We start from the raw sequence: 17,459 nt of genomic DNA, 5'->3' as shown, positions 1-17,459 counted from the left end.
AGCAAAGTGTTCTGCGGATTCTACAACAGAGGTGAGTACCTTGCAGCGCCTCGAGGTCGCGAAGGAAGTTGTTTGGATTAGGCAATTCATGGAGGGGCTAGGAGTAGTCCATTCCGCCAAAGATCCTATCACTCTATATTGTGATAACAGTGGAGCTATTTTTCAAGCCAAAGATCCTAAGTCTAGTAACAAATCTAGATACATTGAAAGGAAATACCATGTAATTAGAGATTATGTGGAAAGGAAGGAAATTGACATTTGTAAGGTTGGGACAGATGACAACATTGCTGATCCTTTAACCAAGCCTTTATCAAAGGCTAAGCATGATGGTCATGTCGTCTCTATGGGATTGAGACGAGTACCAGATTTTCTTTAGATTATGGATATGTAATAATTGGATAGTGTATCTTTTATTATATATATGATAATCACATTCGTTGTTTTCGTATTCATTCTTTTATGAATTTTTATTTAGTGTGACTAAATTTTAATACCTTCTTTATCTGAATAAGTTGTGGAGACAATGTTGAACACTATTCAAGTGAATAAGATGAACATTGTATTTTGTCCCTAGTCACTTAATGAGGTGACGTCTCGGAGTGACTAGATTGTAAGTCGATTGATGGTTGTTCAACACCATAAGGTCATATGTGATGACTGGTCGATTACATAGGCAGAGAGTGTGACACTTTGCCGGACAGTGACCATTTAGAGAATCCCTAAGTTCTATTATAGACGCCTGGTCGTGGCGGGGATCTCTAAGATGTTCTAATGAGTCGATTCTTTTGACTGGAGACTATTATCTGAGCAGGTGCAGTTTTCGAGTGACTTTGGTTTTTGTCCTAGGTCGTGCCGTGAAAGGAGGCCAAAAGGGCATTTACTAGGTCATGGTGAGCTGTATTGTGCAATAGGATAGATAGGGCATACAGGAATTGTCCACCCACGTTGGGTAACTATATCTCAAGGCCACTCGAGGAGTTAATGACTACAAATGCGTGGCCATGCTCGGAAGTAATCTGTGAGAGATTTTTCCGGTCAGGTAGTCACACTCCCGATCGAGAAAACCACTCGCGATGTGTTCATGTGCATGTGCGACCTGAAAGACACCTTGCATTGAGTGGGAGATTAAAACGGACAAGAGAAATGGTAGCGCACACCTTGTGTCGGACAAGTGGGAGATTGTTGGAGTTAGTGTCCTCCACAATAGTGTGTTAACATAATAAATCTCATTAATAGAATATCATCATATATTTAATTATTTGATCCTCGTCAGTTGATTAACGTAAATCGATAACGGTTGGCTGAGTAGAGTTTGACGTTATTGTCGTAAGACGGCGGTGATCAACTGACCCCTTTCGGTCACACCTAAAGGAACGAACCCCAATTAATAACTAATTAATTGTATGAGATACAATTTATTTAGTCCCTTGATTTATAGACTAAGAGGTTAGTCGATTATTATTAGAGAGATTTCGAGTTGCGAACTCGAGGAGCGGCAGTTATTATTTAATTATGCGATAATTAAATAATAAGTTTTGGGAAACGGGTTTTAGTTAATTAACTCTTAATTTACTAAAATTGTACTAATTGATTAATGTGATTAATATTAGTACGTAAATAATATGTGTAGTGGTACACGTATATTTACGGAGTGAATTGGACGAATTAATTATGGAAGCATTTAAACATGATACGATGTTTAAAATGAAAATTACACGGATTTGTGCGACAAATATAAAAACCAACATGGACCCGTATATGGTCATGTGGACCGTGTAAAATAAGTGTAATGGATGATTACTCACATAATCATTTTACCTTATTTTGTATACTACCATAATATATATCTTATACTAGATTTTGCATGTGATGTAAGATACAATTATAAGACAAAAATTTGTCCACTTGATGACACTCCACCCGCCACTTCCATTTCCCATTCTACACTCCATATATTTGTTCATTTGTTCACTCTACCTCTCTTACACAATTCATTACATTTTGCATGTGAACAACTTCTTCCATCTCTCTACAATAATTCTCTAGTATACATTATTACTAAGAAAAGTTAGTAATATTACTAGTATTATTATCAAGGGCACATATTAATAAGTTACTAGTTCATACTTGTTAATATTGTTGGGTAGTTCTTGGGTGCTACTTGGAGGAGACTTTCTAGTTGAAGGTTTTTCAAGGAGGATCATCCACATCATTTTAGCTCAAGAACAAATTAGTAAGGAGAACTAATTTGTGCCCATTTTACCTTATATTCAATCTAAAGAAATTGTTTTTCCTTATACTTTCTTTTTATGCTTTCATATTAGCATGCATGTTACATAGATCACATAAACAACAATTTATGAGATAAATTAATTTTATTAGAGAGTCTAATATGGATCTATGATCTAGTTGCAATAGAAATCTCATCTCAATTCCCGTCCCTTGGGATCCGACCTTTACTTGCCTCTTTACTAATTGTAGAGTTGTTTGTGAAGTTATAAATTGTGTTTTGGTCTAGGTGCTCCTAACGACAAGTTACCGAAAAGACATAGTCCGACCAAAAATGGCGCCGTTGCCGGGGACGGTGTTAACTTGATTTAGATTTTCTTACATTGTTATTAGTTGTGTCTTTCTTTGCATTGGGGAAGTAAAACTCCTCAAGGTTTGTTCTAATTGTTTTCGAGTTGTTTGATATTTTGCATGTCTAGAAGGTCACAAGGTGACTTGTTACCTTTTGATCACGAAATTGAAAGAACTTTGACAACCAATAGAAGACTTGCTAGGAGAACTTTGAGAGGTATTGGTGATGTTGTAGATATCCAACCAACTATTGAGTTCATCAACCCTTTTGCAAGAGAAGGTGAGGAGAACCCAACACAAAATCTAACACAAAATCAACCCACAATGCCTAAGTTTTCATCACATTCCGTACCCACCGAGGAGAACCTACCCAATGGTACTCCCACACCACAACATCTAACCGGAAATTTTATCGCCAAATCCGCATTTATCCAATTAGTCGAAAGAAGCCAATTTGGGGGGATGCCTAGTGAAGACCCACACTCTCATATGGAAACTTTTTGTGACTATTGTGATGCGCTTTCTCAAACCGGTGTAACTCAAGACCAAATTCGATGGGTCTTATTTCCTTTTTCTCTCATTGGCACCGCGAAACAATGGTTGAAAGGCCTTGATAAGGCTACTCTCGGAATTGATTCTTGGAAGAAGTTGGCTCTAGCTTTCTACAAAAAGTTCTATCCACCGGGAAAGACTAACATGCTAAGAGCTCAAATTAGGGGTTTTAAGCAAAGGGATGAAGAATCTTTGTATGAAGCTTGGGAGCGATTCAAAGGAATTTGTCGCTCATGTCCTCACCATGGACTTAGCGAGTGGTTCTTGGTACAACAATTTTGGAACGGTCTTTATGAAGATTCAAGGAACATTCTCAACATGGGATCAAATGGAATGTTCACCGAAGTTGATGACAATCAAACTTGGAACAAAATTGAGGAAATGGCGGTCCATAACTCACAATATAGTAGACCTCGCAAGGCTACTAGAGGAGGAAAGCATGAAGTGGACTCCATTACTCAATTGGGTGCTCAACTTAGTGCTCACATTGATACCATCAATTTGAAGTTTGAAAAAGCTATGGATAGACTTGAAGAAGCCTCAAAATCACCAAAGCATCATGTTAATGCCATGACGGCATCTTCATCAATCCCAAGTGGGATATGTGAGAATTGTGGAACTTTGGGACATGACCAAAGTGAATGTAGGGGAACAAATGAACAAGTGAATGCTTTTCAAGCATACAAGAGTGGTACCCCTTATTCCAACTATTACAATGAAGACACCAAATTCCATCCAAATCTCTCATACAAAAGCCAAAATATTCAAAACCCTCAACCAACATACACCCCACCTCCCATGAGAAACCAAAATCAAAGACCCTTTTACAACCAAAACCAAGGTTACCAAAATCAAACTCCATACAATCAACAAAATGACCAAGGTTTTGATGTTCAAAAAGCGGTCCTTCAAATGCAAAAGAATCAACAAGAATTTTTCACTCAAATGCAAAAGGATAGTCAAGCAAAGGAAATCACCATCAACAACATACTAGCTCACACCAAAATGTTGGAAACCCAATTGACTCAACTAGCATCTTCAAGCTCACAAAGACAAAAAGGGCAATTACCACCCCAAAGTAATCCCCCAAGACATGAAACGGTTAGTGCCATTCACTTGAGAAGTGGTACACGGTATGAAGCACCGAAGAAGCAAGTTGAAGATGAAGTTGTGGAAGCTAGTGACAAAGAAGAAATTGTGCAAAACTCCAAGGATGGAGAACCATCAAAAGAAGAAATTTCAAAGAAAAATGAAGACAAGGTCAAGGAGAAGGAGCCCATTGTGATTAGACTCCCTTTTCCAAGTCGTCAAGCCAAGCCCAAATTTGATGACCAACTTGGAAAATTTATGGAAATTGTGAAGAATTTGGAAGTCTCAATTCCTTTCACGGAATTAATCAATCACGTGCCGGCCTATGCAAAATACATGAAAGACATCCTCACAAAGAAGAAGTCGATCCGGAAGCTTGAGACTATCGCCTTCACAAAGGTGAGTAGTGTAATACTTCAAGGGAGTTCACCTCCAAAACTAAAGGATCCGGGAAGCTTCTCAATACCGTGTACCATTGGCGACACCACGATCAACAAAGCCTTATGTGATCTAGGGGCTAGTGTGAGTGTTATGCCGTACTCGGTGAGTAAAAGGTTGGGGATGGGAGAGCTTAAATGCACCAATATCACACTCCAAATGGCCGATAGATCGACGAAGACACCATTAGGGATATGGGAAGATGTTCCCGTAAGAGTTGGGAAATTTTTCATCCCGGTGGACTTTATCATTGTTGAAATGGAAGAAGACTCCAACATTCCAATCATTCTAGGAAGACCTTTCTTACACACCGCGGGTACGGTGATTGATGTGAAACATGGAGAGCTCACTCTAGAAGTGGGACATGAGAGCATAACTTTCAATCTTGACAAGACCATGAGAGCTCCCCGTTTGCATGAACCATGTTTTATGATTGATCATTATAGCCGGAAGGATGATAGGAAAAAGTCGGAACTCCAATGGAAGAAGAAAATTGAAGATGCTCCATTCAAAGAGCGAGTGAATTGTAACAAAGAGAGCTTGCAAAGCTCACCAAAGTCAAGCAATGAAGAGGATGGCCTCATTGGCCAAGATAAGAAAGAGGGAGAGTTGTCTCTATCAACTCAAGAGATCTTTAGTGATCAAGTAGATGAAGTTTGTGGTCTTTGGGACGATGAGTTTGAAGGAATTTTCAATCCCTATATTGGTAATGCTATCGATCAAGACCAACAACAAGGGCAAAGGTCTATTGAAGATCTTTATCACGATAATGAACAAGCTTTCGATTACTTCTTCAAGGTGTTGAGCAACATCAACAACACCTTGGACATGCCCCCATGACATCTCACTAAAGATGAGAGTTTGGTGGAGTCCTCCCTAAACCACCATTTGTAAATATTTCTAACTCCCTAACTCGCATTCCAATTCTTGTATTGCATTTTTATCATTTTTGGGTTTTTGTACTTTGATCAAGATAATTATCATTTTTGAGAGAAGTGAGGGAGGGACTAATGATTTCAATTGATATGTAGTGCTTTAGCTTAGTGTGGGGATAGCAATTGCCTAGGCTATTCATGCCTTAGTAGTGCCCCCACAATGAAAAAACACGGGATTTTGAAGAATGAAAAATGACACGGGATATGCAAGTACACGGATGGAACTGAATCCGGGTAAAAGGGGCAGAATCCGAGCGGTTTCTAGAGAATCCGCCCGTCTTCAGGCAATCCGGGCATATTTGTCAGAAGACGCCCGTCCCTCTGAGCTGAATTTTTGAAATTTTGGGACTGTTGACAAATCCGGGCGTCCTGCAAGAGAATCCGCCCGTCCCCAGAAAGACGCCCGTCCTGGAAGGAAAGACGCCCGTCTTTTTGGCTGAGAAAAACAAGAAAAATCCCTAGAAAGGAATCCGCCCGTCTTCAGTGAAAGACGCCCGTCCCGCAGCTGTCAATCCGAGCGTCTTTGCTGAAAGACGCCCGTCTTTAGGCGAGAATTCTGAAGCCCAGAACAGACAAAATCCGGCCGTCCCGAAGGAAAGACGCCCGTCTTCCCCCTGCATTTCAAATTTTTTCGGGTCTTTTATAAACCCCCTCCCACATTCATTTCTTCATTCCTTCATTCAAAACACTACCCATAAACCCCATAACTCAAAACCCTCATCCTCTCCATCACCAAAACAAGATTTCCTCAACCACATTCAACAAAACCAAATCAAAACATCCTTTTTACAACAATTAATCACTTCTCTTTCAACAAAAATCAAAACCAAACACCAAAATCTTCAACCTTTGAGTCGATTTTTGAAATTATAAAGGCAAAGCCTTTCATCTTTAAATCGATTTGGGTACACTTGGAAATTGAAGATTTTCACTCATTTCTTGGTTCAATCATCAATGGCAAGGACAAAGGGAGCAACAAAGGCCCCTAAGGCAAAGGCACTCTCAACAAGACAAAAGTGTATTCAAGCAAAGAAAGCCTCATTGGCTATGGTGGTAGCTAGTTCAAACTTGGAAGTGAAACAACAACAACCTCCCTTGGAAGCAACAACATCTACAACTCCGGAAATTGCTCAACTTTCGAACTATCTGGAGGTAATTTTCATTTCTAAAACCCATAGGGACACTTTTGCCAAGTATGCTAGGAAATCCTTTCTATCCACCAAGTTTATTTGTGAAGATGCCTTGAACAATTTGGGTGTCTTTGAGCAAACTAAAGCCTTCTTTAAAGCCATGGGGTTGGAAAAATTGTTTGATACAAAAGAATTGACATACCCCTCCCTTACCTTAGAATTCTTGAGTTCTTTGAAAGTTAATAAGGTAGAGACTATGGAAAGCATCGAGTTCCGCCTAACTAATGTGAGTAGGCGCATCTCCTTTGAGGAAATGGGTAAAGCTTTGGGTCTTAGTGATTCACCTAGTTATTTCAAGAATGTTGGCAAGTATGACCCCGCTCCTCTTTGGGAGGCAATTTTCGGAAGGAAATTTGAGAACTATCATGCTAGTCGCGCTCTATTAGTCAACCATCCGGGCGTTAGAGTGTGGCACAAGGTCATAGGGAATACCATCATTGCAAGAAAAGACACCAACCACTTTACCAAGCTCGATTTTGTTCTTCTTGAATCGGCCTTAAACATTGGAAGGGAATTCACCAAGCCTTTCAACTCTTAAGGCTTTTGGTGGAAAGATGGCTAAATGTTGATTGTGGGAAGCAAGGCACCACCGTTATTGTGAATGGAGGTCTAGTCACCCTTTTGGCTAAGTACTTTGATCCGAACTTCAACAAGGATAGCAAGTATGTGGCGAAAAAGGGGGGTCATCTTGTTGATATGGATGCTATGATTAACAAATACAGGTGGGTCTCTCATAACCCTCTTGACATCAAGTACGGGTGGCTCACAAGTGAGGCTAGATCTTTTACTTTGCCTTCAAAGATTTGTCGTTTGAGTGTCCATCGGACCAATTACCTCCTTCCCCTCTCAAAAGAAGCCGGATACATCATCCGACAACAAAGGGGTAAAATTGAAATGCCCTCCTCTTCCATTGTCACACCACCCTATCCTTTCAAGTACCAAGAGTTCAAACCCGAAGGTGTTGAAGCAAGCAAAGATTATTTGACTCTACTTATGCAAGAGATGCACAAGCAAGCTTTCAAGGATCGGGAAGATGCTTACTTAGCCCAATATCCACCCCTCCTTCATTTAGTTAGGCAAGGACTACTTGATCCTTCATGTCCTTTGCCTAGTTGGGCGGATACGGAGGTCTTCTTTCCGAGTGCATCTAGGGGTGAGATTCCGGGTGACAATGAGGTTGTCGGTAATGAGGTTGTTGATGATAACATTGATGAAGAGGCTAGTGATGAAGAAGAAGAGGATGATGAAGAAAGTGAACAAGAAAGTGAAGAGGGAAGTGGTGATGAGTCCACTTCTAGTGAGGAAGATGATGATAACGATGATATGGTGGAAGATTAGCAAGCTTTGGAGGCTCCTACCCTCTCGAGGGTTGTTCTACTTCTTTCTTTGTTTTAATTATTTATCTTGATCATGGTTGGAGTAGTCCTAGCACCATAGAGGACTAACACCTCGGCCCCATTGAGGTGTTCTTATTTCATTGTTCCCACTTTTGAAAATCCAAAATGACAAATTTAGTTTCATGCATTGCATTTTGTGTGCATGAAGTACACCCAACATTAGGAAATTAGAAATAATGTCTAACTCGGTTTGGGGAAGTACATGCATACACAACGGGAGGTAATCTAAATTATCCTCTCCGTCATAAACAAAAAAACCATGCATCATGTAGTGTAGATTAGTGTAGCTTGCATTTAGTGTAGAAATCATGCATCATGTTTGAATAATTTCCCATCATTTTGGCCATTGAGGACAATGCCCATATTAGTGTGGGGATGGAGAATTCTAACTTAACTTTTATTCAAAAATCCAAAAAAATTGAAAAATTTCAAAAACCATAAAAATTTGAAAAATTGAAAAACCAAAAACAAGCTCATTTCCTTTGTAGTGTAGTCATGTATATATTGTTGTATATATTGTGTTTGTTCTATCCTTGTTCACATTGATCGACTACGCCACATCCGAGACATGAGGATATTGAAGACCGCATGGTATGATCTTTCCAATCCCCTTTTTCCTCTTTATGTTAATGACTATGTGGCTTTATTTTGATTGATGCGGTACAACAATGTGAACTTAGGACTTGCATTTAGTTTATATGTCATATTAGTTGTAGAATCATTTGCATTAGGATGTTTATATGCTAGTTGCATCATGGCATGTAGTTACATGTTAGAAAAATTTTGCGAAACCGTCTACTTGGGAAGCTTGACAAGTGTATATAGGCCCTAGTAGATGCTTTTTCTTCTTAAGACTTTGCTTGTTAGAATGCTTGTAAAACACCCTAGGATGTGTCATGCTAGTATCCTTTGACCCATGGATTAAGGCCTAGTCAAGAGTACCTTGTGGTGTGATAACTCCTTGGCTACCGTTTATTCCAAGGTGACCCTTGAAACCATGCATCCATCCATCCATCATCCATGTTCTACCACATTTTTGTCATTAAAGGGAATGGACAGAAAAAGAAATCAATTTGAGTTCAAAGAAATGAAAAGTGAAAGAAAGTTTGCAAAAATGCATCAAATGAAAAGAGGAGCAAAAATAGAACACTACAACAAATCCCTTGCATTTTTGACGCTTCCGCATTGACACTTTAATGGAGCGTCGAACCCAATATTCACTCCCGTCCCTTTTTGACACGGGCGCAATATCTGAGCGCAATTTAATTTACCTAAAAACATTTTCCTAAAGAAATCCACCGCTAAACATTTTCATCTTCACCGCCTAAAACTCTTTGTCTCCCGCATCTCTCCCATTATCGCCTCCTAATCTCGTCATCTCCCAACTCCGATTTCAATTCCATCATCTTTCAACTGCTCCACAGTTTCCTATCTCACATTCCTATCGATTCACCTCCTCAAAACGCAATCAAATTGAAATTTCGATCGATTTAATTGGGGCGATTCCATCCAGTTACAAATTTTAATTGACCAAGTAAGGTTAGTTTCTAATTTTAAGCATCAATCTACTTGTGTTTAGTTTGTTTCATCATATATATATATCATGATTTTGATCATGGTACAGAATAATATGTAATTTTCTTAACCCTAATGTTGAATTCCTTCGTAAGTCTGAACTAGTTTTATTGATGTTTTGTGTGAATCGTATTGTAAATGATCAATGTCCGCTGGTGATGCTTCTCGCGTAGAAAGTAAACGGATTTTTTTCATTGCTCATATCACTAGATCAATGGGACGACCTGTTCATGGACGTCATAATCATGAACAGGTGATTACAGTATTAATTGGCAGTATTGATGGGAGGAGCTGTTCATACATTCTACGCGAGAAGCATCAAGCTGATTTTCCTCAAGCTGGAAAAAATCCAGTGATTAAAGTATTAATTGGCAGGTTACTGATATGGGTTTGGTTTTCATAATCATTTACATCAAGCTGATTTTCCTCAAACTTTCTAATTTAATCCTGAAACATATTGTATATTAATAGAAAAGTTAATAATTCATCAAACACACACACACTTCATATCAACTTGTGTTGTCATGTCGTCTAAACTACATCAGTTTGCCTGACGCTTGATGATTCGTCTAAGGTCGTTATTCAAGGTCGTTAATGGATACAATCAGCAAATAAATGCCGTAATAAAAAGTAAGTAGTTAAGATCAAATAATTTTGTATTCCCCTATTTGGTATTACACCACGCAAAACAAATACCGTTTCAGCTGCTATCTAAATATAGAGCAGTGAAGCCATCCAGTATTAAGTATGAAATTTTGCAACATAAAAGAATACACTTCAAATAAACTGAAAGTTTGTCAAAATTTGAACTCATGATGGATTCTACTGATTGTTAAACTGACCAGTAAATAAAATTGGAACTCGAACAGTTGAAAAGCTATGATGATATCTTCAAACTTTTCAAGGTAGCACTGAGCAAGGGTAGCTTGTTAGCAGCTCTATATTTGTAGTCTTTCTCCAAAGCAGCTGCAGCAAGAAAATGCAATTCTACACTGTCTTTATCATCCTTGTTTCTGCCTTTCGTCAGTTTACCAATGGCCGAAGTACACTGCGTGACAAGATTTATACATAAATGACTACTTAAGTGTTTCTCACATCCAATGAAACCAAAGATGACTGCAATTTGGCTTTGAGAAACATGAGTGGCAGTAGTTTATGCAAATCTCAGTACAGTGATAAAAGTGCACTAATTTATTTATTTATTTTTTACTTTTATTTGTTTTCTGCCAATTTTTTATCTAATCCTCTGTTTTTTTTTGTTTTTCTACTCGTGATAAAAGTGCACTAATTATCAGTTCAATTTTTTTAGGATATACCAAGGATCACTTTAATCGACAATGAGTTATCGAAGCAAAAGAACAAGAGCATTGATGACAGAAGATGATGAATCACAAGTGGTTAAGAAGCTAACTTCTAATGTACCAGTTTCGTCGACTACATTGACAGACAATGTCATGAGTGATGCCGATGACCTTGGAAGGGGTAATTTCTTTTACACTTTTTCTTTTTGTCGCCCATAATTTACTAATATCACCCGAGAAAATGACTAAATTACCCCTTTTTATTTAATTCTCTTCCCCGTCTTCAAACCTCTACACTTCCCGCTTACCTTGATTGTTGATTTTATCTCAGATCTCCATTTCCAAAATAATATTGCATTTTCAACAACTTAATCTACATAATCAATTAGGGTACTTAATTGTCTACTTAGTGTTTGAATTCGTTCTTCTTAATTTTACGCAATTAGGTTTGCTAGATCAAAGAAATGTCAGTTGAACTTTAGAATTGAAATACTGGAAAATTGTACTTTGCAATTAGTGAATGCTAATCAGATTCATCCTTCTGCTCATCACGAATTTGCTCGAAATTGAGCGAAATCTAGATCATATAGTTGTTCGTGAGCTGCATACAAACATACCACCGTCACTTCAAGCACCATACACGATCAGACCATCGACTTTTCGTACGCCATACCCAAGCAGACCACCTATGTTTCGTGCGCAACAAACGAACAGACTATGGAGGTCTCATGAATGACCTTATACTTTGCTTTCAAAAGAAATGAATTTCTCTTCTCTTTCCTGACATGGGATGATACCCAGAGGATCAATTGTTCTGTGTTTGCTAGATTGATTTGTGCATAATGCATCTCTATGATTTCTATAGTCTGTAGAGGATTTAATAATTAGGACATGTTGAAGTCTCAATTAAAAAAGTAATATTATCTCTTCTTTTTTTTTCCCCAAACTTTGGTGATTTAGTAAAGCGGTAAAGTGTATGAATCGATCCAATTTGTTCACCTCGTGTCTTACGTCTAAATCATTGTTGTTTGTGATTGAAAAGTTAAGTCATCTAGTTACTTAAATTTATGATCTTGGAAAAAAATTATAGATAGTTGGGAGATGCTAATAAGGGAGGAAATATATGTGTAAGGGAGATGTAGCACTCGTTTTTTATCATACACACGTTACAATTTGGTATTTTTACTAATCCACCACTATCTTTTTTTTTGGCGGAAATATATGTGATACTTGTGTGTTACTGGATTAGTATGAAATCAGTTTGTGAATTCTCGATCTGTTTTATCTTGTGATTGTTTCTCTTGTTTCTCCTGGGCATTTATTATCTTGTTCTCATTGGTGCAGCTGATGTGAGATGGGGCCCATTTAAACCTCCTACTGGTAAACCCCAACTTGGCAGCGACAAATTTTTGAGGAATTGTATGCATGAAGCTACATTGAAATCCCATATGTTGAAGGAATCTCGTAACGGCCAAAACCTAAAGATTCAAAAACAGCATAACGCCAATACAAAGGCTATGCTAGCTAACAAAGTCAACCCATCCAGACCCCATAATTGATTTAGTGGTGATTCCCCTTGTAATATCAATGAAAGCTCACTGCTTAAAACTACAAAAACTGCACCCATTTGGAGAAATGCTAAAACTGCATCGAGTAAGAAGTTCTCAGTACTCGGATGTCAGAAATCCTCGCTTGACAAAACTTTTCAACAGCAGAACCTCCGGTCTGCTACATATCCTCAAATTAATGGTAATTCTCTGCCTATAGAAGTGAGCCCAAAGGATCAAGAATCACCTATTTGGAGAAATCCTGTAACTGAAGCATCAAAAAAGAAGATTTCAGTAATGGGACGACCAATGGTGATTGCTACGACCAAGGAATTCTGAAGCGCACGGGTAAAAGCTTGAGACTATATAGACATTCCTTAAAGAAGAAGCTTTTTAAACCTAAAACATTGATGAAAGAACAGATATACCAATCTGCGCCTTTTGGACATCCTCATGACAGTTGGATTGATTTGGTTGATTATTGGTATGGAAAGGGACAGGTATATAGCAAAGAATGGTGTCATAATGGTGTACTTAGCCACGTATGTGCCTGATGTAGAATTATTTATGATTTTAATTTGGATGCAGAGGTATTCAGATTGTGGAAAAGAAGCACGTGCACTTCAAAATTATGTTCATACATCCGGAGCTAAAAGCTATGCTAATATACGAGCTTCTTTTGTATGACTTCACCCAAATTTAACATATTCATACATTGCATTTGTTAGTATATTTAGCCATATTATCTTGTTGATATTGTGTTTCAGGAGGAGAGAAATAATAGGGAACCAAGTGTATTGGAAATGTTTAGGAGTACTCATCAAAAGAAAGACGGAACGTTTGTCAAAGGCACAGTAACTGAAGACTTTTTGGTAAACATAAAAACTTGTGATGTTGCTTGATATATCTTCTTTGAAAATGTTGCTTTAATGAGCTTTATACTTTTGATTTTGTCGAGTATAGGATGATGCAGATGCTAATGTTCAGACAGAAATTGATATATATTCAAGTACAAAGCCTCGCGTACAAATTGAGAATGAAGCTTTCAACAAGCTAATGTACGAGGGAGAAATCCCCAATCGTCCTGTGGGTTATGGATTTGGTGTGAAACAAAGTGATGTATTTGGTGTTCGTAGTATATTAAGGAAAGAGAAGTTCCATAATGGTGAAAATGACGGGTTAAAATTACAGAATATGGAGAAAAAAGTGGCTAATTTGACCGAGTTAAATGAAGGGCTGATGAAGCAAAATCAAGATATAATGAAGATGCATAATACGAATCAATGACTTGCTGAAGAAAGTCCTGGATGTTCTAAGCACCGGAACAACATCAACTGAGGTCGTAAACCTTGCAAAGAATATCTTACATGCAACTAATACACATGTACTTTTTACTTATTTCACTATTCTATCACCATGTGTGTATACAACTACTTAGAATCTTCCTTTTAGCAACACCTGCTCTATCCATTGTTTGTTTGCTTATCAATCAAGGATAGAACGAAGCAGTTAACACAGTTGTTAGCTGTAAATCCCTATTCCCAGTTACAATAAGAAACTCTAATTATACGAGGAACATTAGAATTTGGGAACACTAAAAAAAAATGTATGGGCTAGTATCGACTGTTTGACTTTTGAGAAAACGCATTCACAATTTCACATAATCATACGCCTACAATCTTCACTCCTAGTACAAAATGCCAATAGTCAAACGCCTAAGTAGAATGGATTCCAACTTCCCATTGGATTTCAGTAGAATTATTGCTAGTACCTTCACCTATTGTCTGAGCAAACTAACTGATCAACAAGTTACTCTCAAAACTCGGGATAATTTGATTTTAATAACTTTTCCAGCATTAGTTTTGGTAGTTTTTCGGTGAAAGGTTGTTGGAATATTATAATTGGGTCTATTTGCACCTTGACCGAAATATATGAAACTACTTTGTAGGGTCATGATGCTACAATTAAAATTTCACTGCTTAGAATGGTAAGCCTTCTGTTAATGCGCGTGTGTAGCCAACCTAAGTTTTGCAACTAAGGGTGCTGGGGTCATGGCTTCATTTGCTTGTACAACCAATCTATGTTAAATGCTGTTTTTATATCTATGAATTTGTTGTCATGGCTTGATTTATTGTCAAATGACATCAATATTTCGGTGTACTATAACACTAATGTTTAGGAGAAATGAGTCACTGACTGAACATTGGCTAGGTCATTTAGTTTGCTATGTCTCAAACTGAATTACCTAATACTAAATCGACGCGCTCATTTGAAATTTGTAGGTTTCAGATTCTTCGGATGGTCAAGTGGCGCCGGAATAATGAGACGGAATGTTATCGGCTACAACTATCGCGTCGAATTATTTTATCAAGATATTTTTTGTTCTAGTACCATTTGATAACTTGAGTTTTAATATGTATTTTGGATTAAGTTCAGTCAACACTCTTTCTATTTTGGCATGGTTGAATATCTTGAATTGTAGTAGTAACTACTATTTTAATTATATTATATATGAGTATTTTCTAGTTTTCTTGGTTATTATTTATGAGGTTTTGTTACAATTTAACGACGACAATAATGTAAGAACTTTGATTAATATATGTCGTCGTGATGTATGTGTGAAACAAAATTGATGCATATAATAATTCGTTATAGAGAAATCAACAGATGACGCTTAAAAGCGTCATGAATATATAATTTTAGTGTCATGATTATGCTATAGAGTGACACTTAAAAGCGTAGTTTTTTTTATTATTGACGCATAAAAGCGTCAAAATTGGTGACGCTAAAAAGCGTCAAAAAATACTGACGGCAAAAATTTTGACGCTTTTAAGAAGCGTCGAGAATATAATTATCGACGCTTTTTTGCGTCGAGAGTTGGCTTTATAAGCGTCAAAAATGCAAGGGATTTGTTGTAGTGGAACTCCTAAAGCTTCAAATATAAGCCACCCTCACTACATATGGGGTGACTTTGAAAATGTTCAAAAGAAATACAAAGAAAAGTTGAAAGTTGTCAAGTGTTGAAATGCCAAAAATCAAAAAGAAATGGCAAGAAAGTGTTCTCAAATGTTATATGCCACAAGAAATTGGGGGGAAAACAACAACAATGCAAACTCCCAAAGTGAAACTCAAATTCTATCGATCCCTTTATCCATCGTATCCATTTTTGTGCATGGTAGAGAGGGGACGACCCTTCTTCTTGTCTAGGCAAGAGGGGGTGATCCTCCAGTGTTTCTAACACCATAGGGAGTCTACTCTTGACAAAAGCATTTAACGATTGAGGACAAAAGTACCCTAGCTTGACACAACTTGGAGGTGATTTATTGGTATCCTTCTAGGCTTAGTAGTTTGAAGAAATTGCATCTATGAAGGAGTGTGTACCCTTGAATTGCTTCCCTTGTAGATAATTTCCGCCACTTAGATGAGGAAAGTGGCTATTCTTTTGTAGATGCATCCATTATTTGATTTTGCGTGCTTAATGTTTGGATGTGTCGCCATTTTGGCAAGACCCACCTTGCCTTGCAAGAAGGCATCCTATATCATGGTTGTCTTGTTGTGAGTTGAAGGGGCAGAGTGAGACCCGCTAATTGTCTCATATCGGCTATGTTATTAGGTTAGTTTAAATAATGGTCCTAGTCTTTGTCACCTCTTTACTCGGGACGAGCAAAGGTTCGGTTTGGGGATATTTGATGTGACCATAATTAGAGCATATTTAGTCCCCGAATTAGCCATGTTCCCATGCTTTTTAGTGCATATTTGGGTCATTTATTGTCTTTAGTTCTTTGTTTTGCATATTCTTTGAGGTTTTGTGTCCTTGGTAGGAAAGGAGTGCAAACCTTGCATTTTCATGGCAAAATGAGACTAAATTGATTGAATTCAATGACCAAGCATCAAGGAGAGACAAGATTAGAAGGCCTTTGTACATACTATAGTAAAAGGGCAATGATGAGAAAAGATCCTTGCATCCCCGAGGAAATCCCCAAGGATTTTATGAAGGAAAAGGAAGAAAACAAGAAGAAAACAAGACTGCACAGCAATCCGTGCATCTTCCATAGAAGACGCCCGTCTCCACAACCACAATCCGTGCGTCTTCCTTACAAGACGCCCGGGCAGCAGCTCCAGAAGACGCCCGTCTTCACCCCAAGACGCCCGGGCAGAGATCGCAGAAACCGCCCGCCCCGTGCTGAAGACGCCCGGATTCCAAGGCAGACCAAATTCGTTTCTTCAAGTTTCAAGAAAGATGCTCATCCTTCCAAAAATACCGGCGTTTCTATAAGTAGGGACTTAATCGTCATTTAAGTCCTTAGTTAACCCTCATTACTACACCTAATCCCCACTATAAATACCCCATTAGTCTAATTAGAAGAGCATGTTCTTCTTAGCAATCTTTAGTGTAGTTAATATCAATCAAATCTCTCTTTAATCTTGTAATCAACAATTAATCAAGTTTTAATACAAGTTTTATTTCCTTAATCTCTCTCTTGTTCATCCTTTATTTTGGGTAATTGAAGATTATTTGGGTTATTATTAGGAGATTGACAACCTCTCAATCAAGCATCAAGTACTTCTTTTATTCTTTGCTTTATTATTGGAATCATTAGTAGGTATAATTCTCTTAATCCCTTTTTAATTATTGTTAATTACTTTCATTTATTCCTCATGTTTCACTTTGTTGGTATGATTGACAACCTTGCTAGCATGTTCAACATGATAATGAGTGAGTAGTCACCTAGCTAGGGTTAATGGGTAATTAGGGGAAACCAACATGGGGAATGATTCATGCTTAAATTAATATGGTTTCATGGTTTATTTGCTTGCTTGTTATGATCTCAACTCATGCACATGTTATGTTTGA

At 37.9% G+C, this 17,459-nt stretch overlaps 1 protein-coding gene and 1 non-coding gene across 3 annotated transcripts; one reads left to right on the top strand and one right to left on the bottom strand.

The window, feature by feature from the left end:
- Positions 1-3,276: 3,276 nt before the first annotated feature.
- On the bottom strand, positions 3,277-3,383 carry LOC141619079 (small nucleolar RNA R71). Its single transcript, XR_012531582.1, has one exon. It is a non-coding gene; the product is annotated as a small nucleolar RNA R71 (small nucleolar RNA).
- Positions 3,384-9,440: 6,057 nt separating this feature from the next.
- On the top strand, positions 9,441-15,253 carry LOC141608291 (uncharacterized). Of its 2 annotated transcripts, XM_074427660.1 has the most exons (7): positions 9,441-9,720; positions 11,066-11,238; positions 12,402-13,104; positions 13,193-13,285; positions 13,372-13,476; positions 13,568-13,988; positions 14,887-15,253. In XM_074427660.1, exons 3-6 carry the CDS (start codon positions 13,015-13,017, stop codon positions 13,889-13,891), a joined length of 612 nt encoding a protein of 203 aa, XP_074283761.1. In that variant the 5' UTR covers positions 9,441-9,720; positions 11,066-11,238; positions 12,402-13,014; the 3' UTR covers positions 13,892-13,988; positions 14,887-15,253. The 2 variants fall into 2 exon arrangements, with proteins under 2 accessions (XP_074283761.1, XP_074283755.1); XM_074427654.1 differs by having other exon boundaries at positions 12,402-13,285.
- Positions 15,254-17,459: the final 2,206 nt, after the last annotated feature.

The sequence above is a fragment of the Silene latifolia genome, chromosome 1 (assembly GCF_048544455.1).
Source record: "Silene latifolia isolate original U9 population chromosome 1, ASM4854445v1, whole genome shotgun sequence".
Taxonomy (NCBI): domain Eukaryota; kingdom Viridiplantae; phylum Streptophyta; class Magnoliopsida; order Caryophyllales; family Caryophyllaceae; genus Silene; species Silene latifolia.
This window is presented reverse-complemented; position numbering and strand designations above follow the sequence as displayed.